Here is a 24,762-nt window from a genome sequence, read left to right as displayed (position 1 = left end):
CCTCTCCAAGGCCACTCCAGCCTTCTCACGACGGTTCGAGACTCTGAGTTGGTATTGGAACAGCTCGCACGCGTCCTAGCGAGTTCCGGCCGCTGCCAAACCGTATCGACGCTCCCTCGCTCTTGGTCGCTCCTCATCCTCGAGTCCGCGTCGGTGAACGACACCGGGAGCAGAAGGCTCCACGCTCGGGATCTGGCTCTGGTTTGATAACTGATGATAGCTATCGTCGAGATTGACTGTTTCCCTCGCCTTGCGACAACCTTTTTCGATCGATTCGCGGCCGTCTTCGTCATGCGACTCAGGCCTAGGCATCTGTGAACTTACCTTTTGATCCTCTCACTCGAACAGCCACCCATAGGCATAGGCCCTTGCTAGATTATGACAGAAAGACCGCTCTCGATCACCACGCAGATCGCGACACCGATCCAGGCCACCTTGAACTCTGCCGCGTCAGTATCGGCGAACGATGCGCTTCCTGCCACCGAGTCCCTAGAAGAGGAGCCTTACACCATCAAGTGCATCTGCGACTACTACGACGACGATGGAAATACGATTTACTGCGAGAAGTGCGATACGTGGCAGCACATTGAATGCTTCTATCCCGGCCGTGTTGACGATGCCTCAAGAGAAGAATTTGACCATTCTTGTGCTGACTGCAAACCGCGACCGTTAGACAGGCGGCATGCGACCGAGAGGCAACGGCAACAGCGGCAGAACAAACTAGCCAGCGATGGCACCAGCGAAAGGAAAGGCAAGCGCCCCCCTTCGAAAAGCCACAAGAAGAAAATGAAGCCGTCCGAGCTTCAAGTCAACGGCGTTCATGACCACGATGGCCACAAGAACGGCAGCCCACACGAGAATCATCATCCACACCCGAAGAAGACGAAAGGGCATCGAGCGAGCCAGTCCCTCAGCTCGGTCAAGCGCTCTCCTCCTTTCCATGCGCGCCAAAACTCTCACGCCCACCCTCCAAGTCCGGCCCATACACCACCGGATCTACCTCAGGACTTCCAAGTCCACTCTTACTCCGACAGCTTTTTAAGACTCTATGATGACGAAGATGCTGTTCAGCGAAACCCAACCAATTCATTCGCGAGCCTGTCAGTTACAAACTCGATGTCATCGTGGCTTCGGGATTCGGAAAGCCTACAAAAGGATACCGGTATCAAGGACAAAGACGAAGTCTTTCAGTACCTTAAACTACAAGTCCATACGCTGAAATGGCCGGAGCTGGTTGTAGACCGGAAAGACGCTACACTTAACGACGCAGCTCTCTCGTGGCGGTATCTAACTACACCTACAGCCCTTCCGCACTCCGGTCGCATTGGGGAGCTCAATGGCCTGGTTGGGTTCCAGAAGGACTACTGTGAAGATATGGAGAATAAATGGATCGAGATGGCCCATCCACGACCTCTAATCTTTTTTCATCCCCGCCTCCCGCTTTTCATCGACACTCGACACGAAGGTTCAATCTGCCGGTACGTTCGCCGCAGCTGCAGGGCGAACACCATTCTCGAAACCTTCATTGCCAGTGGATCAGAATATCATTTCTGGCTGGTTAGTGAACGACCGCTTCGCGAGAATGAACAGATCACGCTTCCATGGGATTTCCGCTTCCCATCCCATCTACGTTCGCGATATTTACATCTCCTGAACTTGGGTGATGATGACGGAACTCCGTTTGATGGCTCGGGAATCAGCGATGCCGAATACGATCAACTCACTGCTACAATCAGTCTAGTCCTTTCGGATCATGGCGGCTGTGCGTGTGATCTTGGTAACGACTGCGCTTTTGCTCGTTTTCACCGAAACTACCACGGGAGATCGCATGGTCAATCGAACGGTGTAAAGTCGAAGAAAGGTCGGAAACCCAAGCAGCATCATGTCTCACCAAGCAGTACCGGGCATGCGACGAACAGCCGTGCTGCTAGTGAAGGGCACCCAGAACATGGTGACGATGAGGATAATCGCTCAGTGTCAGGTTCAAGTCGAAGCAAGCCTCAAAGTCGGGATATGACGCCCCTCCATGGCGTTGGGGAGACCAACGGCATTACCCAAGAGCCGTCGGATCGCGAGAAGAGGAAGCTGGCAATGGTCGAAGACACCTTTCGCAAAATGGAGCAGGGACAGCCACCGCGGAAAAAGAAAAGGGCCTCAGATGGGTCAACCATGGGCTCAGCGGGCAACTCGACAACGCCACAGCCTCCAAAGGCGAGGAAAGGATCAATTGCACCTCGAACGTCGGTCTCACAGCCGCCAACATCGGCTGCGAATCATCCACGGGCCCGACAATATGTAGATGCAAGCACATCACGGCGGCAATCAGGGTCCCCATTCAGCGCCGCCTCGCCAACAACTACCCTACCCTCGCCAGATAACCTAGTCTCTCGAAACGCATCTACACCTAACCGATCACGGCAAGCCTCAGCTGTTCCTAAGAGCATTTATGCCGATTCCTCGACACAGACTGACGAGGTTGACAATGCTTGGTGGAAGCAATCGAAGCCGAAGACCTCGAGGACGGTTGTACCTCTTGCAAAACGTCTTCTTAAGAATCGCTCGAGAATTCGCGCCCAGCAGGAGTCCCAGGTGAACGAGGCAGTGGCCATGATAAAAGGCACTGAAGAGCAACCTGCGCAAATATCGCTGGTGGTTCCGATGGATCTGGATACCGTAGTGCATGAAGAACACGCTCTAGAGTCACCGACCGATTCGAAGGATCGAAAGGTCAGCATTTCATCATCCACGCCGTCGGTAGAAATCTCATGTGTGGATGTGAATATGACCGAAGCACCTGCGATCGTGATCGGCAATTCAATAAAGCCGCCGCCTCCACCATGGCCTGGCCAACCAAATAATACCGCACGGCGTGGGTCTTCTCCCAGCCAGAAATCTCCAGACCTGAGAGTCCAGATGCCTCCTACGCCTGCCTTTACAACGCCCACTTTGAATGGGCCTCTTTCAGGGTCTGTTACGCCTTCGTCTGCAACCGGGTCGATATCTCAGTCGCCTCTTGGAACTGTGCATTACCCGAGTGCATTCGCAACGTCTACCGTCAATGGTATTGGCCAGCATTCTAGTCCGATCAAGACGACGAAGAAACTCAGCCTGAGCGACTACAAGGCGTCTCGGATGAAGCGGAACGAATCGTCGAATGCTGTGAAGCCAGCCGAGGGAAGCAGTCCAACGACAGCGTTAGCTGCCCTAAAATCTTCGTTATCAACAATCGAAGAGTCCAAATCGAACCACGTCTTAGACAGCTCTGCCATCGCTGACACACCAATGCGCGAAAAGAGCGTTGATCCACTGGCTTCCGCACCGAAGGCACCGGCATCATCTGGACAGACGAATGGCACTTTGTAACATAACATAGAAATTTCGCTCCACGCGGTATTGCTATTACCACTTATGTCTTTTTTTTCCCTATGTTTATGAGCGGTTATACTTTTTTCAAGGGCCGGTTTTAGGTTCCACGGATTCAAAAGGGGATGGGGGAATAGGCGTCAGGCGGCCAAATTTCTATGGGACACACCTTTGCTGTTTTGATCCCGCGCTCGGTTGGGGATGAATACCCCCTTTTTATGGAAGAAGGGTTATTATACCTTTTGTTGTATCAGTAGTTAGTGATATGAAGAACGTGATGGCGATTCAAAAAATAAAAAAACCATTCTCATGATCAAAAACCACTACTTTTAAGTTTGAATATTCATTGAACGTGAAAATTGGCAAATTCTATTTATACATTCTCTCGTCTTGTCTTCGACTCTAGAATACATACATGTTTTAGTAGGTAGGGGTTAGTAACCAATAAATGCTTCTACCCCTTTCCTTGCCCCAAAACCACCTATCCCATTTATGTTTCATGACATTAAATGTCTCGCATTTCCTATATCCATACCTATATTTTCTATCCTATCTACACACCTACATTATCACTCTCAAAAAGCAAAAGCGCGAAGTTATGCCTTATAAAAAGCCCCGCCAACCCCACCAAGACCTGCATGACTAGAATCTCTATCGCCAGTCTATCCTCTCTCTTCGGTCCAAACCACACCAGCCATAGATTCAGCATCGTGAAGTTGCTGCTCTCTATAATAGTGCCTTCTTCATTCTCCGTGACACGTAATAAGTGTAGTCGGTGGAGGAGTTTGAGGAGCATGGCTATGGGCTTTTTAGGGGGGTGTTGCCATTCTGTGACGGATGATTCCATGAGGGCTGTCCGGGCGTTGAAGCGTGGCATTCGATGGCGGGGGCAGGGCACGAGACGGAATAATTGCGGGGCGGAGTAGACGAAGTTGAAGATCTGGGGGATGAAGAGGAGGAGGAGGGTTTTTGAGAAATGGCCTAGGATCCCAACGACGGCGAAGACCATCCCGGCGAAATAGCAGTATGTGTCTCCGACGAAAACTTTGGAGGGGTACCAGTTGTGGACGAGGAGAGCGAGGGAGACCCCGATGAATGGGAGGAGCATGTATAGTGAGAAGAGATGGGAGTCTGTTGCTGGGTGTGGATATGGGGCTAGGAGGTAGTAGCAATCGTTCACGACTAGTAGGAAGGCGATGACGAGGGATTGGGAGACTTCGATGCCGTTTATGCCCGCGAGGATGTTGATGCTGTTTGGGCAGAAGATGGCTATGGCGAACATGTAGACGTAGTAGAGGAACCCAAGCTGTAAGAGATCGCCGAGGTAGGGTCGCAATGGTATGGGAACGACGATGTGGGTCACACCGAAATCGACAAAGTAGACAATTAGGAGTGGGATGCTGGCAATTCCTGGGATGAAGAATTTGTGCCGCCAGCGGATGTCGAAGAGATCGTCGCCAATGCCCAGGATCGAAATGGATTGGATCGTGAGAATTGCAGAAAGGTATGAGGCTAACTATTTGTGCTTTTAATTAGTTCTCATCTTATAAAAAAAATCAATTGGGTATATAGAGATTCCCTTCCGTACCTTGCTGTGCGGGAATCGATGCAAGAACCTGCCCGTTTGCACATGCTCAATTGTCTCCATAACAACGTCACGATTTCCGCCTCCAGACGTAGCAGCCACAATATCTTTATAAAAGGGAAACGGTATAAATATCGTAATGACAAGGAGATACACCACGGCACAAACAGCGCCCATAGTTTCAGGAATTTCCTTCTTGTGCACCTTGCTCAAATCCTTCCCCTTGAGGCCTGCCTTCATGAACGCGGGACCTAGCCATCGTATCATGGAGTATGACCCGGCAAAGGCAATCCCGCTAAATGCGAGGGAGGCGACGAGAGGTGCGCCATCGCCGTGGAATGTGTTTGTGATGATGGCAAAGCATGCGAGGGAGAGCGCCAGGAGACTCGATGTCTCCGTTAAGGAGAGAGCGGACGGGGAAGAGGCCATTGTAGTCCTTACACCCATGGTTGCGGAAGTGGAAAAGAAAAGGAACTTGGCTGGACTGTTACTGTTGGAGGACCACCGGGTCCATGTGCCGTGATGTCTTCACAGGGTCGAGCCCAACGTCGATATGTGGTTATGCTGAACGTGGAGCCATAGTGAGTGAGCGAGGCTTTGAGGTTGAAGAAGAAGGCTGAAAAGCCACGGGTTCGAAAAGAAACCGTCGATGCGAACTCGAGCCTTGTGCACGGACCCGGCCCCCCTTTCTTACCGAGGCGGGCAAGGCTCAGGCTCCAAGCTCAGGGTCTAAAGCTCTCTAACGTCCGCGCTTCGTCATTATCACAATCCATGGTCTTCACAATCAATTACAATTATGCCACAGATTACGGACCACCCCAGTCCTAGCAACAACAATGCGGAGCAGGACGGCTTTGCGCTGCTCCAACATGGCCACCGGGACATGGTCGAAGCCACTGCATTCAACAGCTATGGCGACCGTTTCGCATCCAGCTCCGTGGACGGCAAGATAAAAGTATTCAACCGGCATAAGGACGGCTCATGGAACATCTGCGATACTTGGGGTGCGCACACCTCTGAAATCCTCGAGGTGGGAACATGAACATGCATTATGCACTTGCAACTGCTCAATGGATCTCGCCGCTAATGCGAGACCAAGATAGATCCAATGGCTTTCCCCGACGATTCATCCCAACCTCATCGCATCCATCGGCACCGATGGCAAATTCAAACTCTGGGTGGAAGACCCGACCATAGCCCCGGGGAAAGGTAGACGCTTCAACTCGCAGAGCAACAAGCCCGTCTGGGAACTGCGCGCCCCGTCGCGAGCGCCCTTCCTTTCCTTCTCTATCAAACACAATCCCGAGACTCGGCACACTTACCTAGCGCTCATCAACCGCAATGCTCTACTCACTGTCTACGAGAACGACGAGCCGGAGAACATGGAGAGCTGGATGGAGCTAGACCAGGTCAATGTATGCGATAGGCCGGCGCGTGGGGAGGAGGTCTCGTTCAAAGTAGCATTCGACCCCAATCTCGAGCCGTGCTATTCCGCAATCCGGCAGGGCGTGCAGAGAGACGCCCTAGGTGTTATCGTGGCCAGTATGAATAAAGCGAGTATCTGGCGTACCAAAGAAATTTCTCACGCAGTGAGTCTGGGTTCCTCAAGTACGAAGGAATTCTACTTTGCAGCCGAGCTGAAGGGACATAGAGGATTAGTGCGGGATGTGGCTTGGGCCCCGGGGAATATACGGGGTTTTGATGTCGTTGCTACGGCTTGTAAAGATGGGTTTGTGAGGGTCTTCGAGGTTGCTACTCCTTCCAAGGGGAATAAAGAGCCCAGGAGCAAGGACTTTGCGAGAATGCCAGAACATGTTGGCGCTGCGCAGAGGACGTCGGAAAATGGCCTTAGGAATTTCCCTTCGGGTATTGGAGCGGGTTTGGCAAGTGCTCGACCTGGTACGGGCAGGAATCTGCAATCCGAGATGCACAGCAGGGACGGAGAGGTAATCCATGTGGCGAAGGAGGCGTCGAGGTTGGATACGCATAGGCCTGTATGGCGCGTTGAGTTCGATGCTGATGGTCAATTGCTGGGCTCTGCCGGTGATGATGGGAAGCTGGTTTTATGGAGGAGGGAACCGAGTGGAAGTTGGAGTAAGAGCTCTGAGTTGGCCATGACGAGTTAGGGATATTTCTGCCACGATATAAGGATCGCTCTATCCCTTTGCAAAGGACTGATATGATATAATACGTGTTAGGAGTTAGGTATCGAGATATGGGGCGTTGGGATAGTAGATAGGTCGGTTCAATCTGGGGGTTTGAAATACAATCACACATTACTTGTTGATTTATTGAACCTCTCTTCTTGACATGAAGTTTTAGGGCTGAATAGCCAATTATCGAATTAATTACCTCTTAACATAACCCCAGCCAGCCCCAGCCCCAATCCCCATCCCAACCCCGATGCAGCCCAGGTGCAAATACGCTATGCCCAGTGCCAGTGCCAATTCCAACTCCAACCAAAAACAAAACCATTCATCCCAGGTAACATAAAACATGTAGACGTGACGCTCATTCAACCAGACTCCCAACCAAGGCATCGAACATATTTTGCCAATTAGGCGCGTTCCAATGCCAGAGTTTATTATCCCACCACGGCGCATCGCCTTCTCTTTCCCTTTTTTCCTTTAGGACCTTTCTCATAGTTTCGTCATTCCCGAGATCCCGGCCTTCTTTCTCCAACCATCGCCGCTCTGCTTCTTCCTTGGCCTTCTTAACCACCACCTCGTCATCCTCGCAGCGGTAGAGGTCGCATTTGGAGCACTCGGTGCAGCCTCGCCCCCCATTAGGTCGAAAATGCTCACAGAAATGCCGGTAGCCTTCTCCATTCCCGATGTCCTTCCGACAGACGTAGCACATCTGGTAGCCACACACGCACGTGAGTTTGTTGCAGCCGGATGACTTAACGAAGGACGTGTTGCAACGAGGACAGGTGCGTTTAATGGCTAGTGACATGGCAAGCTCGACCTGGGTCCGCAGAGCCAACAGCGACGACTCGTGGCAAATATGGATATCGGTCCATGCCTTGGAGCATGAGATGCATGACGTTCGACTGCATGCCGGATTTTGGCAGACGAATTTGAGACCGTGCTTTTTTCGACGGAGGCGAGTGACGGATTCGTTGAAATGACGAATAGCGAAATCACCGAAGGTCTGCTGGGAGGAGACGAGCAGGAACAGAAAAGAGAATATTAGAAACACTGGTAAAAGGAAGGGTATCATGCCAACGCCGAAGAGCAAAATCACAAAGGTATAAATAAAAGGCGGGCCAGTACGCTTCAAATGCCAAGAGCGCTGAGATTCTGGAAGGTAGAGTTCGTCGACTTCGGCATAGCAGCAGAAGGGGCAGCGGATAAGTGGTAGCTGGGTTTTGAGAAGACTGTCCTCGGCCAGGCGTTCGTCAAGCTTGCGGACAACGTCGTTCCCCCCTTTGTCCTCGCTGAATGCTCGGCGGATGAGGGATTGTGATATGCAACCTTGACAATCGCCAGACATGGCCGCCACACATCGCAGCGTGCCATTGTCAGCATTGATATTCCGCTGCCATCCCTGCCCAAACACAGCTTCTTTCACAACATGTCGGACACATTGGAAACATATGAAATGGCCACCATCGTCACATGCCGAAAGCTCTTCAAAAGTTGTAGCAGTGAAGCAGCATTCGCAGTCATGCAAGGCCTCGTTGTCTTCAGCCTCCACGTTATTAAGTTCGACAGCTAATGCACGATCCTTGGCCTCACTCTCAGCCAGCAGCCGCCGTTGTATGGGAAGTATGAGTGATTGGAATAGCTCTCTGTCCAAGTCTGGCGACCCCGTAGTCTTATGGGTGGGGACAATGGAGCCTTGTCCTGTCGATTGCCAGATCACAAGAGGGTGGTGCTCAGCTTCTATTGATGAGGCAGCCTTCCTGCGTAGGAATAACGATGATATTGAGAAACGCCATGACTTTGAGGATAGCGCGATGAGGGTCGGTCTCGCAAGCGTATAGGAGTAATTGTGTTCGGCCAGGACACCGTTTATCGTCGATCTAGAGAGCCCTTTGAATTCGTGGTACATCGCAGTCTTCACGGCCTTCTTGTATTCGGGGGCCCTAAACTTCTCTTCCTCCAACAGTTGACCTTGCGATGTAGTCGGGGTAGATTTGTCCTTGTCGCCTTGGACCGCCGTCTCCTTTCCCGCAACTCGATACCGGCCACCAACCCACTTCATTTTGTTCTTCAGAAGCGCCTCGGTCACTACTGCTAGTCTGGATTCTTGTTCAAAACTTGACAGCATCTCGCGGAAGACCTCGATCTGTACATCGGGGAAGATGGCAACAAGGGCGGCAAGGCTGTTATTTAGCTCTCGAAGATCGGGACTCTCGGGTTCGATGGGTTTTAGGTGTGCTTCCTCGCGGATATATGGATATGATTGCTCTAGGATTTCGCGTACAGGAGACGGCTCCGACGAGCTAATATGTTCGCTGAGCGATGGCAGCACGCTCTGCGGCGAGCTGCGGGCGGATCGTCCAGCAGCTGTGTTTTGGCTGGATGACTTGAGCAGCCCTTGGAATACCATCATGGTTAGACTGCCGCTGCAGATGGATTTGAGCTTCACATGGCTTGTGGGAATAAGAATACGCCGCTTCCCCTAAAAATGGCGGATTTGTAAGGCGGTGGCAGTGGTGGTTGGTGATCGCAGTGGTTATTAGGGAAACAATTGCACCAAATGACGATGCTGCACCGAGCACCGGTCTTTGTGGCAGCTCCGGAGATAGAATCGAACGCGTTGCTTGGCATCCACCCATCTCCCGGAGCCAAGCGCATTGTCCCACAGTGTACTATATATAGGTACAGTTTATATATATTAAGGAACGGATAGAATAAAACATTCTACTGGTTTTCTTTTACATATATATATATGTGTCGCGTATGGATTATTGCTTGCTTATAAACGAAAGTCAAAAACATAAACAAGTGCCAAAATCTCGCTTCAATTTTATTTCAACCAAAACAAAACATCTGCCAGCTTCAAGACCTTCTTCTCTCTTTACCTACTTATCATTTAGCCACTTCTCCCATATGTCCATCCAGGTTCACCAACCCCTCAATCGTCTATTTACTCATCGCCCACAAGATTCGTACCCTCTCTCAGTCCCTCAACAACAAGCTCTTGACCCTCAGCCCGACGATAAATATCCTTAACATCGTCAGTCGTAGTCTCGAAGTGGCTCGTAGCGTCGTAGCTCTTGGAGATGAAAATGTTGTCGTTTACGCCGCTCTCGAGAGGCTCATAGAGAGGGATTGGTGGACCCTGGGTTTTGTTAGCCGGTTTAGAAATTGAGAAGAGAGAACTGGATTAGGAAATTACCATGAACTTCTCCTCGATCTTTCCAAGGCGCTCGAAGCCGGCTGCTAGTTCGAGGTGGTGGTTGGCTGAGGTCTCGGCAATGGTCGAGACTATCGCGATGTAGTAGCCCTTAGGACAGACACTATGGGCGCTTGAAACGACAGCGATATAGATATCTATTGAAATTAGTTCGAGGTCTTTTGATGACAAGCCAAGAAGGTACGTACCGTGCTTTCGGCCAACCTGGGATTGGGGAATGATCAACTGAGCCGAATCACAGTTATCCGTGCCGGCAAGAGGATGGTTTAAGATGCAGATGGCCTTCAAGAGCTGTCCAGTAACCCGAGCCTTGCCAGGGAAGTAGGAAGGATCGGCAATGAACTTTTTGCACTTGGTCTCGAACTTCATCGGCTCATCGCCGCCCCTGTCCTGCATGGTGGCTTTGATCCCAATGGCCTTTGAGCCATCGTACAGGATCTCATCGATATTGGTGTTGAGCATGTATGTTCCACCGTAGATAGCGGACAGACGGGCAAAGCCTTGTGGTAGCTCGCCGAGGCCGTAGAGAGGGTAGATGTATGGGGACTTTCCGTATCTGGCCACAGAGTTTCCGTAAAGGCGGATTCGCTCGATGCTCTCGGGGGCCCGGCCCTCCTCGTTCAAGTAGCTGTCGGTTTGGTAAAGAGCCATAGCATGGCCGATAAAATCCCGGGTTGTGGCCTCGAGTCCGAACTTGTCATATACATCCTTCATGGTGCAAGTGCTAATGTTGAGGCCTAAATATGTCAGTTTGGGTCTCAGGAAGCTGGAATATCTGTACCAACCCTTGTGACTTGCAGAATCGGCCAAGTTGAATGTGCCGACCCATTCAATGAAAGACTTCATACGCCTCTTCTCGAAGATCCCCATCAATGAGGATCTCAGAGCCTCACCAGCGTCTGAGGGAACCTTGGCAACGGTGGCCTTTGCACCGGCGCCTTGCTGCACGTAGCTGCCAGCAACTTGTTTGAATTCTAGGTATCTTGTAACGTCGGTGGACACGAGGATATTCGTCAATTCGCCGCAGGACATCAGGAACTTGGGTACGAGATCAATGTTCCAGTCGTTGACCCGTCCGTACTTCTTCCATGGCTCCTCCCCTTTGTTATAGTTTCCGTATTTCTTAAAGAGCTGCAGGACGTTAGTACGAGTGGCAGACTGGCAGCAAACGGGGTACCTACAGCCTCGATGTTGACTGAAGCAGCCTCGCTATTTCCTGTTAGCTGGTTTCAGGAGGGGGAGGCGGATTCCCACGTACCCGCCATAATGGTCATTTCGGTCAATGTGCAGCACCTTCTGGCCCTTCACACTGAGAACACTATATAGCAGTTAGTCTCCAGATCCGAAGCTCTACCCAAAAGACTTGCACACCCAGAAAGCACGCATTCTGTCAGACCTGCTTGCTGTCAGCGTCGTGGATACCCGATACCCCACCATGCGGGGTTATGCCATACCTGTTCCAAGGACGACAACATCGTATTCGGGGGCGATCTCATCCATGGCGAAGGCAATGAAGGAATAACAGTAGGGGCAAGATATGCAAAGTCACTGAGGAAATTGTCGGTCAACAAAAGGGTTGGAGTGGGTTGCTTCTTTAGGAGGGGGGTTGTTGTGGTGGTGATTGGGCTCGCGTAAGTTGTGACCGCCTCTTGGGAGCCATGAGGTTGTCTCAAAACGACCATGCTAGTCGGGCGATGGGACCTCAAAACGACCCCTTTATGCTGAGACTTATATATTTCCCTCGGGTTAGCTCTAGGCTATGCGCCTTAATAATACAACATAGTTTTTACAGTCTCTATCTCTGGTCCAGAATTGTAACCCTGATGCGCAAGTTACCCGCTCTTTCACTTGCCCAAAGTACCAAGTTACCCCTTAAGAGATCCTAGTTGCGGATATCCCTCCTTGTCGCCTCGTTATGCGCTCACTACAGGCTTCTCCGCCGATTTCACTTCAGGCTCCAGAAGAACATTCTTCTCAGGCGATGTCTCTTCCTGTTCCCCCAACACCTCCTCCTCCTCTAGCAGATCCTCCTCCGCATATTCCTTCGGGGTATAAACTGAACCCTCCCCAGAAAGATTAATCTCTGGATCAGTCTTCGCCAGCTCCTCCGCATCGCTCCAAGAATAATATCTCTCCGTCAAAGCCTGCTTGATAGCTCTCATAGTAATTTTGACCTGCGCAAAGAGGCATCATCAGCACACTACCCACTTTATCCCAATTGAAGTAGTTAAATTAAAAACCAAACTCACCATAGCCTCCCTCTCCTTGCTCTCCGCATCTCCATACCCTGCATTCAACCTCTTCCTCTCATACGCCTCCGTAACAATGCGATTCCGCTCCTTGCAACAAACCCACCACAGGGAATGTAAATCCTCCCAGCTCTTCTGTCTCAGCTCCTCTACACTCCACGGCCTACCATGCGCGTGGTCCTCCTCAGGGGTATTCATCGGCTTGTCCTTGCTGTGGAAGAATTGCCATAGTCCGTGATCAGGATCGACCTCTACCTTGGAGCGCTTCTCCGGATTGAGAACCGGCTTCGGGAGGGGAGTCTTCGAGACTGAAACGGGCTGGCGCAGACCGGTGCGTCGCTGTGTTGATACGCCTCGCTCGCGGTTGTTGTCTCGTGGATAGTAGGTGCTCGAAGTGCTGGAGAAGGGGGAGGTTTGCTGCGCACCGGAGAGCAGCGATGGGAGGAGGAACGTAGGGGGTATGTTTCGTGTCCGGCTGGCTCTCAAGAGCTGTCTGGCTACCGGCCGTAGAGCTGTGGATGTCGACATTGAGATTGGATTGGCGATGCTCGTACAAATAGAGCTACGAGTGTTCATACTCCCGAGTCCAGTATCGAAATCTTTCGCGACGTGTATGTTGGTAGAAGTGGGTCACCGTACCGCCGAAATTTCCGGCTTTCGAGTTAACCATATGTGCACTTTTAAAGTGTCCCAACTCCGCAAAGTAAATAAGTCGATATCGTAACATAACTTTATCTACGGAGTACAGAGGTCTTTCCATTATCACCGCATTATAGCCTATAGGTTAATTGGAGTGAGTTATAAGGAGGGTATTAAATAGGTGTAAAGACAAACTATAGTTCAGCAATGCCCGCAAAGCTATCTGGCTTAGTTCCGAGTCTAGCTCAAACAAACTATAGCCTTTATTTAAGGGTGTCTTAATGCCTCAACGAATATGGGCTTTGAATACATAGATGGCTAAGAGTTCGATAACTCTCGGAAACTCAAATCTAACGAGCGAGAAATAAGGGTGTCAACCGCGTTTACTAAGAAGTTGAACTTTGCGAATATTGTGTTTAGTTACTATTTTCTTCTAAAGCTCAGGTATGCTACTTCAGTATGTACTTCGCTTTTCACCATTACGCCCATGCTTCTCTACATCGCCAAAACTCCAATTCTGCTGACAAGGTATATATACATGTATATGCTAACTAGTCATTGAACCTCCAAGTATAAGTTGGTGGCCGATTATAGGACGAAAGCGAATGCCGCGGCGATTGCTGCAAGTGCGCCAGGAACGAAGGTTCCTGCAGCTGCGTTGGGAATGTTCGATGGGTTGCCGCTGGTGGTTGAGTTTGGCGCGGTTCCGCCTGGGACAGTGGGGGAGGTCTCGTTCTTGCCTCCTACGACTGGGGAGCCGGAGCCCTGTGCTGGAGGAGCGGTGCTGGTGACGAGTGTCGAGGTTCCTGCGCCTGCGGCTCCGGACGTGGTTGGGGCTGTGGTGATCTTTGGGGTCTCGGCGTCCTTAGAGGAAGGTGAGGGGGTGGAGTCACCAGCGGAAGTGGTTGCTGCTGGAGCCTGGGAAGATGGAGCGGCCTGTGTAGACGATGCTCCGTTGAATCCCGCGAGGAATTTGGGAGAGTACGTCGCGGTTCCTGAGTATGCACCGCAACCAGGGACAGCTGGACAGGGGCGTTAGAAAACAGATAATTAATTTGGAGGGGTTGTGGAGGGATGAGTTACTTGTCTTTGGTGGCGCTCTGCCACCGCCGCAGTCGAGAATCTCGCAGATCTCTCCGGTCTCTGGAACGTACCAGAGCACACTGGCCTGGTTGTACTCATTCTTCGTCAGGGAGGATGTGCAACCGCCAATGTCCGTCTTCGCGGCAACAAGAGCCGCCAAGGCGACGACGAGAATAGATGAATGCATTTTTTCTTGGAGTTTAATGGTAAAACGAGTGTTGGAATTAATATATTAAAACGAGAGTGAGATTGGACGCGAATTCAAAAGAATGTGAGTGTTGCTTTTTGGAGGTGAAGAAACAAGAAATGGATGAAAGGAAAAAGGGGTCTTGAGAAATAGACGGACTGCGCCTCAAAATCCAAGGAAACTCGTTCATTTCGTTAAGTTAGTAAGGAGATGAGAGGTGTTTCATGAAATAGAACGCAAGGGATTGGTAAACAGTTCGTGCTACTGTACGGATACGAAGAGAAGCAACACGAGGAGTGACTCTGCGCCAGCATCTTTCTTACCATAATACAGTATCAGAACAACTTGACGCTCATGATCCTGTTCTCATCCAGATAGAGACGACATGTAGTACCTTTGTACTATACTTCGTACCATGCTACTAATAGCAACTCTTGGAAGGTGAGCCACTAGTGTGAGCGAAGATCCCGAGGCTCCAGGAATAAATTATGCTCGCTCTCACTTGTTGCCCCCTTTTTTATGCAAACAGGAGCCGGGACGCGGGGTATAGGCCGGAAATTGCAATCAGCACCGGGAGGATTCCGCTAACGAATCCAAGCACCTGAATCATGACGCCGGTGGGTGGTTTTCCATAAGCCTCGTTGGAGTCTCGAGTAGTCTCGACAGTGTCGACACAACGCCGAAGACGCCAAACATGCCCATTGCAGCATCGCTGGCTGACTGGCTGAGGCATGCCATGCCGTTCGGTATGAGACATTATGTCTGCATGGGCCAATGCCCACATGACTCGCGCTAGAAAGACGCTAGAAAGCGCGTCTTACAGCAGCAACAGAAGATTTCTGCGTGCTGCTTGTGCGGAATAATCATCGTGGAATGGAACGGTCTCGTCAATCACGTCAGTCACGAACATTCCGACGGCCACGGAAACTGGAGAGGTCCCGAATACCGTAGTAGTGTGTGTCTGACTCGATTACGAATTATTAGCCCCTTTGTGCGAGGCCATCGCAGCCCTGGTACTTCGTACGGTACGAAGTAGAAGACTCGAACTCAACTACTGCGTACCTAGGTATCTTGTCCGTTAGAGGCGGAATGGCCCCCTGCGAGTCGTGTTTTGTATCAACAAGCCTGTCAATGCTCTGTCGTACGAAATACAGTACAGTACTTCGATACTGTCTTCGCATCTCCAAAGATATCTCACCCGTACGAGTATGGTGACGAGTCAAGGAGTGTTAGCGATAACAAGAGACTCAAGAGAGATATGCGACGGCGGTTAAATATTCTTTCTCATCCGGATAACCACAACCGGTATTCCCTTGGGGGGCTCATTCAGGCTCATTCAGTTATGAATGTGATGGTCAGGTACAGTACATGTAGGATCGATGATCGATCTCAGATTAAGGAGACTGAAGGTCCAGGTTGCCTTGATACGTTTTAATTAGCCGCGGATTGGCGGAGGACGCCTCAGATAACCTCGATACGGCTTCCACCTCGTCATCTTGGTTCATTCAAGGGCTGATCGACTGATCGATCGTCGTCGCATCTCCCTGGTTGAGTGTGTTGAAACCAAGCGCAACAAATTGCTCAGGGGACGAACTGTTTGCGGAAATAAAGCCAAACACCGACAAGAAGTCTACCCTCAGCTACAGTACTGCAATAATAATACGGTGCAAGTTCAGCGTCCATGTCATGGGTCGCCGCCGAGGCAAGTCTCGCAAGCCATTAAAATCTGACAACTGAATCGCGATGCTAGAATAATAGTCTGTTTCTCGTATGCAGGAACTTCGTACGGTCCAGAAAGTGCACCTTGCCTTGCACTGGAACGTTGCGTTGCGTGGCCCTTCGGAGACCAGAGCGGATTGGCAATAGCGCGAGGAACTAGCTATTTCCACGATACTTGTAGACGCTGTGGCGGGTGGAAAACCTGCGCTGTTGGTCAGGGATTTGGAAGGCAACAATGTGAGATGTGACCGTTTGATATTCCGGAGGTTTGAATGTTCTTCGTCACCTGGGCGAGCACCTGAGGGCGAAGGTTTGATATCCTCAGGGCCCGGCAATAAAGATTAATCTGTAGGGCAACATCTCGCGAGGGCAAAAGGCCAATTCGGGGGTGCTGTAACCCAGAAGGTTGCGTGTGGCCATGGCCAACTCCGTGAAGAATTATGCTGGATAGCTTCATACGGGCCCAGCTGCCAAAATTGCCAGTTTCGAGCTTTTGTTTTGGCCCGTTACTTTTCGATAGTAGCCCGCCAGCCGTGCACACCGTGTGGCGTCCAACCTTGGCAGTTCGTACTAACTTCGTAGGTACAGTAGATTGCGGTGCTTCCTCGCGCGGCGCAAATTTTCCGCTGCTGTGGCCAAACCTGATCCATCATCCCTGGTCTGGCTCGATAAGCTGCCGCAACAGCCACGGCCACAGCTTTCCGTTGGACCTCGGAGACTCGTGACGATAGATTGTTCGCATGATGACACGAGCCAGAACGCAGCTGAAAGTGGCCGCCGCTGACGGTTGACCCCTCATATTATTGTGTTATCTATGGTCCTTCGTAGGGGAGTGTTTACGGCGCCCTCCGATTGCATTCTGTCGCGGTTCTGGCGTCGGATATTACCCAACTCACGGCCATGCAGGTTGGTTTGCAGAACAATAACAATATATTGGAGCTGCTGGATTTGCCTTTTCTGGACCCATCGAGGACCATGTTGCGAGTGGCAAGGGGGGCTTGCGGGTGGTGGGCTCTGGCTGCTGGTGGTGCTCGGTAGACCTGCCGATTAGATCGCATAGAAGAGACCTTTGCGGCCATGCGTCATCGCCATCGGGGGTTGACGAGCAGAAAGCCAGCCAGCCGCCCGCCAGCAAGCCAGCAATAATGTACACAATGTCACTCCAGCAGCAGTCCCCTGCCATCATCCGAGATCAACGTGCGCGCGCGGCAGATGTATTATGTACCTATTATTTGCCTCCGTACTTGGTACGAAGTACTTTTCTCTGGGCGCCGGGGATGGGAGCTGTGGCTCTCGGCATGTCCTGTGGCAGCATCGCTCGACAGCTCGTACAGACAATAATGGTACAGTGCTTTGTAGTCAGGCATACGAGGGCGGCAGAGCAAAGATCACTTTCGTACGGGCGTATGTATGCAAGTAAAAGTGTCCCTCGGCCGGGTGCTGAGTCGCGCAACCGGTGCTCTCGAGTCTTGACTCTTTTACTGCTCCAGTAGCGCCGTCGTTTTGCCAGATGCAGGCAATCCAAGTGGATGATCCGGACGGACGGCCTCTTCTCGGTTCAGCATTCCAGAATCCAGGTAGAGGTATTCAAAGCGTTATAGCCTTATCGGCCCTTGGCGCCCGTCGGAGCGATTGTCGAGTCGAGGAGTGAGTTACAGCTGGGAAAAGTCGGACGACGACGCTGACGAAGCGCGGAAGCAGAGCGACATTAAGGACGGGGGGGCGCGCGGGGTGGTGTGCGCTGTAGCGATTGATATTGTCCACGTTGGCACGTTGTCGTGTGTTTTGGATGCGTTGTGTGGTGTTGGAAGTTTACGCGTTGTACATGTATCTACTCTATCTGCGATTCTGTTGGGGCGGCGGGAACTCGATAAGGATGGGGAAGGGGAAGGGGAAGGGGAAGGGGTGGAACGTGGACGGGCGCCCATTGTTGCCCAAGCCTCGGGTCACCAGGAAGGAAGATCATAGAACGGCATCCTGCACTGAATAATAATGAACATGAAAATAATAATAATAATAATAATAATAACAACAGCAGCAATAATAATGAAACTACGGCCTACAGCCTACAGCCTACAGCATACGGCCTACTGCCTACCACCTACAGTAAGGGCTAGCAGCTCGAGTACGAAATCCTGCAAAAAAAGGGTCTCTTCCCGATTACGGAGTAGCTTGCACCTAGAGGCACTGCAACGGGGACTGGCGGTTGCTTGTCTTCTGTCTCTAGTCTCTTGTCTCCGGTATGTACCGTCACTGTACATGTACCTCCAGTGCAGTATGTACATCTGTCCTGCTGTACCGGTGATTATTGCCTGCACCGCCCTTACAGGTACTCCCCGAGTACCTCCAGGTTCCAAGTGACAGGTCGTCCGGGAGTACTCTACCGGGCACATGGCCCAGATGAAGGCGGATCGTCAGGTATTCCAGCCGCCCAAGACTGGACGGATTAGACTCATTAGAGGAACTACTCCGACTAATAAAAACGGTGGTCGCCGACTACTAAATGCGGACATGTTACAGAGTCGTCCCATGGTTGAAAAGGCGAATAGGCGTAAACTCTAACTGCGGAATTGCTGTACACAACCGAAGAGCCTACAGCGTACCACGTTGACATTGATACATTGATATTATTGCTGGGACTTCCGTGACAGAGTTCCTACGAAGAACATGTGTTCTGTACGTACAATACCTATGTATAGGCCGTCGCCCGGACCGCGGTTTGCAGCCATCAGCCAAACGACCAACAATGACTGGGACTGGGACTGGGACTGGGACATGATGATGTGATGTGACATTTATTCACTAATATTGAGGATCTAACCGTCGCCACGCAGCAACTTCGGCGCATTAGCGCTCCCTCGAACCCAGGCGGCTAGGTAGTACAACAGAGCTACCTATCATAGCATCTACTTCCCGTACGGCACGAGTACCAGTATGACTCTGCTAGGTCCAGCGTAGGTACCAAGCTGTACTGCACGGTACCTACTCGGTACCTACTAGGCACTTGCTAGGCACGGAGTAGGCAGTTGCTGCCGACCAGTTGCTTCTAGCTTGCTAACTTGAGCGCCTAAAAAGTTAGCTGATAGTTTGTTGAACTTGTGTCACTGTCGCTGCCACTGTAATGCCAGTGTTCAACTGTTGCCCAGACTGGCCGCATGCCGGATGCTTGATAATAATCCTCGACCAACCCAATAAATGATACAGGCCGAATCCATCCCACCCCCAAGGCACTGACTGCGTTGCAACTTAGGCAAGACCAGGCTAGATCCGCCCCAAGCTAGACCGCAGACGGCACTACTGGTGCTCTGCTAGCCTGCTAGCTGCCCAAGTACTTGCCCATCGGGCTAGCTGCGGCGCTAAGTTGCAGGTTTCTCTTGGGATTGCTGGGAGCGTCCATGTTGTGCAGTCGCAGTCGCAGTCGCAGGTGTAGGCGTAGGCGTAACTACGGGACTATGCTATCGTAGTAGTGTACTGTGGTAGTGTAATAAGTGCTTTCGGCTACCCTCTCTGGTCCTCACGCCGCTGCTTCAGCCCTCTCTGCTTAGGGCGGCGCCGGCCAAGCTCAAAGTTTGTTGAAAGATTCGTTCGCGCCTTCGCCTTCCGCCTTCTTTTCTTCTGCAGAGAGACGAGAGATATCCCGATCCCTATCCCTCTCCCTCTCGCTCCCTTTACTACTACTACTACTACTACTCTACCTACCTTACCCTACGTCTCTGCCCACCCCGTCCGCCACGCTCCCAGAGACAAAAACATCCACACCCACTTCCACACCCACTTCCACATCCACATCTCCATCTCCATCCATCAACACCCTCTGCCTCCAGTCCCCTTCACCCAGCGTTCACGGCCCTTGCTCCATAAACACAAATTCCAATCCCTTACGCCCCATCCCTCCTCCGGCCCCCAGTTGCCAGTGGTGTGTGCAACGGCACCCAGCACCGCCCACGCAGCCCATCCTTTGGTACGCGCCGCATTCTTTATCGGACCTGGTCTGATCTGATCCGATCTGCGAGTTTGGACCGGTATTGTGGATCGACTGCCCACTCTGCAACCCACCGCCACGGATAAAGTCCTGCTGGGCTCCACTTAACCTTCGACAACAACTACTACCTGCTATCATCTATCAACAAACTATCAAGAGCCTCAATCCCAAGCCGAACCTCGCCGCCCTGCATTCCTTGGTCCCCCAGTTGATTGTTCGTTGCGCAAGGTACTCTCGCCCAGTCGATCCTCGACTCGACTGTACTGCACAGCACGTCATCCGCGGTTGAGCAGCCCACCGTCTCGACGACTTCATCTGCATCTTGACCTTGCACCCCGTGGCCTCCGACTGCGTGCCTCTTCTGTCTCTTCCGATCTTTTACTTGCTTTTTGCTTTTAATTGCTCGTGTTGAGAGAGGCGCCTTGGGACGCGGCGTGGACGAAGCAATTGACCCCTCCACCAAAAAAAAAAAAGTGTGGTGAACCTCTCTTCACCCGACAAGTGTGCGCGCCGAGATTTGAAGGGTCGATGGTTCCTTTCAACACAACAATAGTTCGACTTGCCTGATTATGGACAGCTCCCAATACCACTCGAATCCGTTGAGTAACAACAATTCGCAATTCTCCTCGTTGCCCGGCATCTCGCCGCACCAACTCCAGCACAACTCCAGCCTCCCGCCCCATACGCTCCCCCCGCTTCAGAGCTCGCAGCATGCCACGATGCAGTCGATGTATGGTGGGAGTGGCACCCATACCCCCAGGACGCCCGCAACGCCAAACACGCCAGGCTCCGCGAACACAATGGGGAATTTCCCCCAGATAGCATCGCAGTCCCGGGGTTATCAGATGATGCCCGGCGGCAATTATCAACAGCCACAGCAACCGTATCGGACGTCGTCGTCCATGATGGTGCAGTCGTCAACAGCCATGTCGCATCCTCAGCCAATTGCCCCCGCCCCGGCACAGAATCGCATGCCGCAGACGTTGAGACCGATGCCCCCGAATGGTCTACAGCACATGCATCCCGGCATGTCTTCGCCGTACGGACAAGGTATGATGATGCTTCAAGAGATGGAACCGCCAACGCACGTTGTGGGCTCGCAAGGTCGAAGAGGTATTCTTCCTAGCGCTCCTGGGCGACCCGCCCCCGCCGTCACTGGCACGGGGTCGACCAAGAATACAATGATACCTGCTAAAGATGCTGATGGGAAATTCCCTTGCCCTCATTGCACTAAAACTTACCTCCATGCTAAGCATCTAAAACGCCATCTCCTTCGACGTAAGTCTCTGAAAAAATTTCAATTGTGGATTACCTAACATAGGGACAGACACCGGCGATCGGCCATACATGTGCGTGCTTTGCCGAGACACCTTCTCGCGAAGTGATATCCTGAAGCGGCATTTTCAAAAGTGCTCCATCCGTCGCGGAAACCCGACCGGAGCGAGTCATCTCTCCCACGCCCAAGCACATTTGAAGAAGTCACACCCGGGGCCTCACAAGCCCGCACCCTCCATGAATGACAACGATCTCATGGGTATGAATGGCATGAGCAACATGGGTCACGACCCGGCTCTCCACCCTTTCGCCGTGATTCCTGACGGGGGCGTCCCCGATCCTGGTTCCAACTTAACAGATGAACAGGCAGGTCAGTTAAACCGAACGAACAGCTTGAAACCCTTAGGGAATGGCGAAGGAGGGGATAGAAGAAGCATGGCCGGGGTAGGACCCGGAGGCTCGAGCCGGACTAGTTTTGAACAGAGCTATGCCGGTGCAATAGCGAGTACCATGCCGTCTGGTATGAATCCTTCACTCGCGTTCAATATGCCCAATGGACAGAACGGTCACTCATATAGCCAGGGCTATGATTTTGCCTCGAATGGCAACGGCTCCAGCATGCAGCCTCAGTCCACCGGGGACATTTCCACGCTACAGCAACACCCTCGAAACGTATACCCTGGGGCCACCGCTGGACAGCAGCATGGTCTCGATTGGGCGCAGATGTTTCAACCTCAGACCCACGATGGGTACATCGCTCAGTACAACCCTAGCACAACGATATCGCAACCAGCAATCAAGCCGGAACCTTTGAACGCTCCTCCCACCAACAACCTCTTTCATGGTGTCTATGCCGGTGCTGTCAACGGCCTAGCCCCCACCTCGAATGCCCCAGGTTGGAACCTGCAGAATGATCCCCTCCATGAAATATCGAATAGGCTGCTGTATTATTGTTTTCCAACCAACCAGGTCGTCGGCCGCAGCAGTGACTTGAGAGGATACTTGTCCGCCGATAATATTAAACATTTCTTGGAACACTTCACGCATTTTCATGGTCACTTTCCAATCATCCATATGCCAACCTTCCGGATTGCCGACGCTTATGATGGGTTGCTCCTAGGAATGGTATGCGTTGGAGCAGTGTACTCGGATCGCGTTTCGCCTACACAGGTGCGGGATTTGATGGAACTAGCGAAATCCTCGATGGAACGGAATTCTCCACTCTTCGCATCTCAAGATCAGAAAGACAGTCCTGGATATGCAAAGGAAGCCATCGGTTCCAGCAAGTCTGAGCTCGAGCAGATCACCGGCATTTTCCTCATCCAAGCGCTCTTCACTTGGCATGGAACCCCACTCCAGCGCGAGAAAGCTCGGAGACAGTTCCCCATGATCGCCGGACTCACAAGGCGGGCCGGCCTGACCACACCAACAACCACACCTCCATTCAGCGTCTTGCACCAGAGGCACGTTAAGCTGGAGAGTTTCAACTCCACCAGCTTTGACTGGAATGCTTGGGTTGAACAGGAGAAGCGCTCTCGACTGCTTTACGCAATATTTGTTACAGATGCTGCGATGGTCATTTATTTCAACGCCATGCCCCTGTTTGATACTCGCGAGATTCGCGTTCCGCTCCCCGCCGATGACGCTGCATGGGATGCTCGTACCGCTCTTGAGTGCGCCGAAGCTCTCGGTCTGCACGGACCTCTCGCTGCACGAGATAGGAACCCAGAAGGGAGTCGTAGACCAAAGCAACCGGAAATGCATAGTGCATTAGAAACGCTGATGCGTCCTGACCTCGATCTTCAGCCGGGCACGACCAACCTATTCTCGAAATTCCTTCTAGTCCATGCTCTGCACGTACAATTGTGGATTGCCCAAAAGCAATACTCTCAGGAGTCTGGGCAGTTGAATGCGCATACATCACTCCCCGCCAGTGGCGCAAGTACGCCATTGTCCCAGAGCGATTGGGTTATGATTAAAGGTGTGGATACTCCTCAAAGTGCTAGCAGCAGCGGACGAGCGACTCCCATCAAGGTCGAGGACCAGCTTACACCGACCCATCAACTCCTACAAACTATCAATCATGCTTTCGACAAGTGGAAGAAAGTATGGGATGAGGATATGGCTGTTCAATACCCGCCATCATCGTCAGGAGGTTATCGTCGGTTCGGGTTCTGCCGTGACAGCGTTCACTTTTATTGCCTTTCAAAGTATTTGATAAAGAACAATCGAGGCTTGGATTGGAAGTTGGCACCCGACCAGCGTTTCTCTCAAATTATGAATTTGTTGAAGTATGTCAAGAGCTGGGTCGTTTCGGATACTGCCAAGCGTGGAGAGGAGCTTGGCTCCGTGAGCGACATCGATAACGAGTACGGAGTGAGAGATTTGACATTAGACATGGCTCAGCTTTTCAAACCCATCAACAAACACACTGATTCCCCGGTTGCGGGTGTACATACTGGCGGCGGCATGGCATAGAAATGGGCGGTTTACCTTATAGATGGATACAAAATTGCGGCATTGCATTGGCGTTACTTATTCGATTTTCCTATCTCTCAAAGTCACGATTGCACGGCCGATCAATTGTCTCAAAAAAAGTTTCGGTTCGATGGTAGATACTGCATTTGCCGGCGAAAGGTCCTTGACTGTTTTGCTGGGTGGGGCTTGCTGTCAAGTTACTTGCGGTTGGGCCGTTGTGAGAGACTTATAGAGACGACTCATGACATTGATGGTGTTGCATTTAGAATGGATGGGGCTTTGCTTGCATTTGCGGAGGAAATCCTGATGATGAAAGTGTGTGTGTGTAGCGATGGATTCGCCTTTTCTTTTTCCAACTTTGCGTTTTGCTCTCTCGGTGATGGCTAGAAGCTTCTATAGACTAGAATTATAAACAAGCAACTGGTTTTATTACATCAATCTGATCTGTATCTCGCAATTGTAGAAAACCCGGTGGAGTGGTCGGTCTTATGCGTAGTGGCCGTTTAATGAACGGGTTTCACGGTCCTAAATTTCGATCTGATATCCCTCAGGGTTCCCAATGTTAATCACCAATACAATGACCATTATATATCACAGTTCGCGAACATTTGTCGGGAATCAGCTCTCTTTATTTCTTCTAGACCTTTCTTCGTAATAGAGTTTCTTCATGGTAGTGTTGAAGTAGACCGGATATCTTCGGATAGCCGCGTGCTATTGATGCCCTAGCTAGCTAGCTAGTTCCTCGTTGTAGATGGTTCCAGGCGCTTGCAGATATAGCGGTATCGTAGTCTGCGTTGGCTTTGGCGATAGCTACCGTAGGCGCGTACCGAAGGAC

At 51.5% G+C, this 24,762-nt stretch overlaps 8 protein-coding genes across 8 annotated transcripts; 3 read left to right on the top strand and 5 right to left on the bottom strand.

The window, feature by feature from the left end:
* Positions 1-378: 378 nt before the first annotated feature.
* On the top strand, positions 379-3,363 carry BP5553_08030 (FYVE zinc finger; the record flags this gene model as incomplete). The annotated part of the gene is made up of 1 exon (XM_032016653.1): positions 379-3,363. The coding sequence occupies one exon, from the start codon at positions 379-381 to the stop codon at positions 3,361-3,363; it is 2,985 nt and encodes a 994-aa protein (XP_031866944.1).
* A 553-nt stretch (positions 3,364-3,916) lies between these two features.
* BP5553_08029 (Uncharacterized protein) lies at positions 3,917-5,377 on the bottom strand (the record flags this gene model as incomplete). Its single annotated transcript, XM_032016652.1, has 2 exons — positions 3,917-4,879; positions 4,952-5,377. The coding sequence occupies 2 exons, from the start codon at positions 5,375-5,377 to the stop codon at positions 3,917-3,919; spliced, it is 1,389 nt and encodes a 462-aa protein (XP_031866943.1).
* A 367-nt stretch (positions 5,378-5,744) lies between these two features.
* Positions 5,745-7,074, top strand: BP5553_08028 (WD40 repeat-like protein; the record flags this gene model as incomplete). The annotated part of the gene is made up of 2 exons (XM_032016651.1): positions 5,745-5,978; positions 6,052-7,074. 2 exons carry the CDS (start codon positions 5,745-5,747, stop codon positions 7,072-7,074), a joined length of 1,257 nt encoding a protein of 418 aa, XP_031866942.1.
* Positions 7,075-7,459: 385 nt separating this feature from the next.
* BP5553_08027 (uncharacterized protein) lies at positions 7,460-9,508 on the bottom strand (the record flags this gene model as incomplete). The annotated part of the gene is made up of 1 exon (XM_032016650.1): positions 7,460-9,508. One exon carries the CDS (start codon positions 9,506-9,508, stop codon positions 7,460-7,462), a length of 2,049 nt encoding a protein of 682 aa, XP_031866941.1.
* A 537-nt stretch (positions 9,509-10,045) lies between these two features.
* On the bottom strand, positions 10,046-11,815 carry BP5553_08026 (Rab GDP dissociation inhibitor; the record flags this gene model as incomplete). Its single annotated transcript, XM_032016649.1, has 8 exons — positions 10,046-10,240; positions 10,298-10,452; positions 10,504-11,052; positions 11,101-11,446; positions 11,497-11,524; positions 11,574-11,633; positions 11,687-11,711; positions 11,770-11,815. 8 exons carry the CDS (start codon positions 11,813-11,815, stop codon positions 10,046-10,048), a joined length of 1,404 nt encoding a protein of 467 aa, XP_031866940.1.
* A 413-nt stretch (positions 11,816-12,228) lies between these two features.
* Positions 12,229-13,092, bottom strand: BP5553_08025 (54S ribosomal protein L4, mitochondrial; the record flags this gene model as incomplete). The annotated part of the gene is made up of 2 exons (XM_032016648.1): positions 12,229-12,489; positions 12,565-13,092. 2 exons carry the CDS (start codon positions 13,090-13,092, stop codon positions 12,229-12,231), a joined length of 789 nt encoding a protein of 262 aa, XP_031866939.1.
* A 699-nt stretch (positions 13,093-13,791) lies between these two features.
* On the bottom strand, positions 13,792-14,473 carry BP5553_08024 (uncharacterized protein; the record flags this gene model as incomplete). The annotated part of the gene is made up of 2 exons (XM_032016647.1): positions 13,792-14,225; positions 14,287-14,473. The coding sequence occupies 2 exons, from the start codon at positions 14,471-14,473 to the stop codon at positions 13,792-13,794; spliced, it is 621 nt and encodes a 206-aa protein (XP_031866938.1).
* Positions 14,474-20,893: 6,420 nt separating this feature from the next.
* BP5553_08023 (C2H2 and C2HC zinc finger) lies at positions 20,894-23,927 on the top strand (the record flags this gene model as incomplete). Its single annotated transcript, XM_032016646.1, has 2 exons — positions 20,894-21,452; positions 21,502-23,927. The coding sequence occupies 2 exons, from the start codon at positions 20,894-20,896 to the stop codon at positions 23,925-23,927; spliced, it is 2,985 nt and encodes a 994-aa protein (XP_031866937.1).
* Positions 23,928-24,762: the final 835 nt, after the last annotated feature.

This window comes from Venustampulla echinocandica, assembly GCF_003357145.1.
Source record: "Venustampulla echinocandica strain BP 5553 chromosome Unknown scaffold_7, whole genome shotgun sequence".
NCBI lineage: Eukaryota > Fungi > Ascomycota > Leotiomycetes > Helotiales > Pleuroascaceae > Venustampulla > Venustampulla echinocandica.
This window is presented reverse-complemented; position numbering and strand designations above follow the sequence as displayed.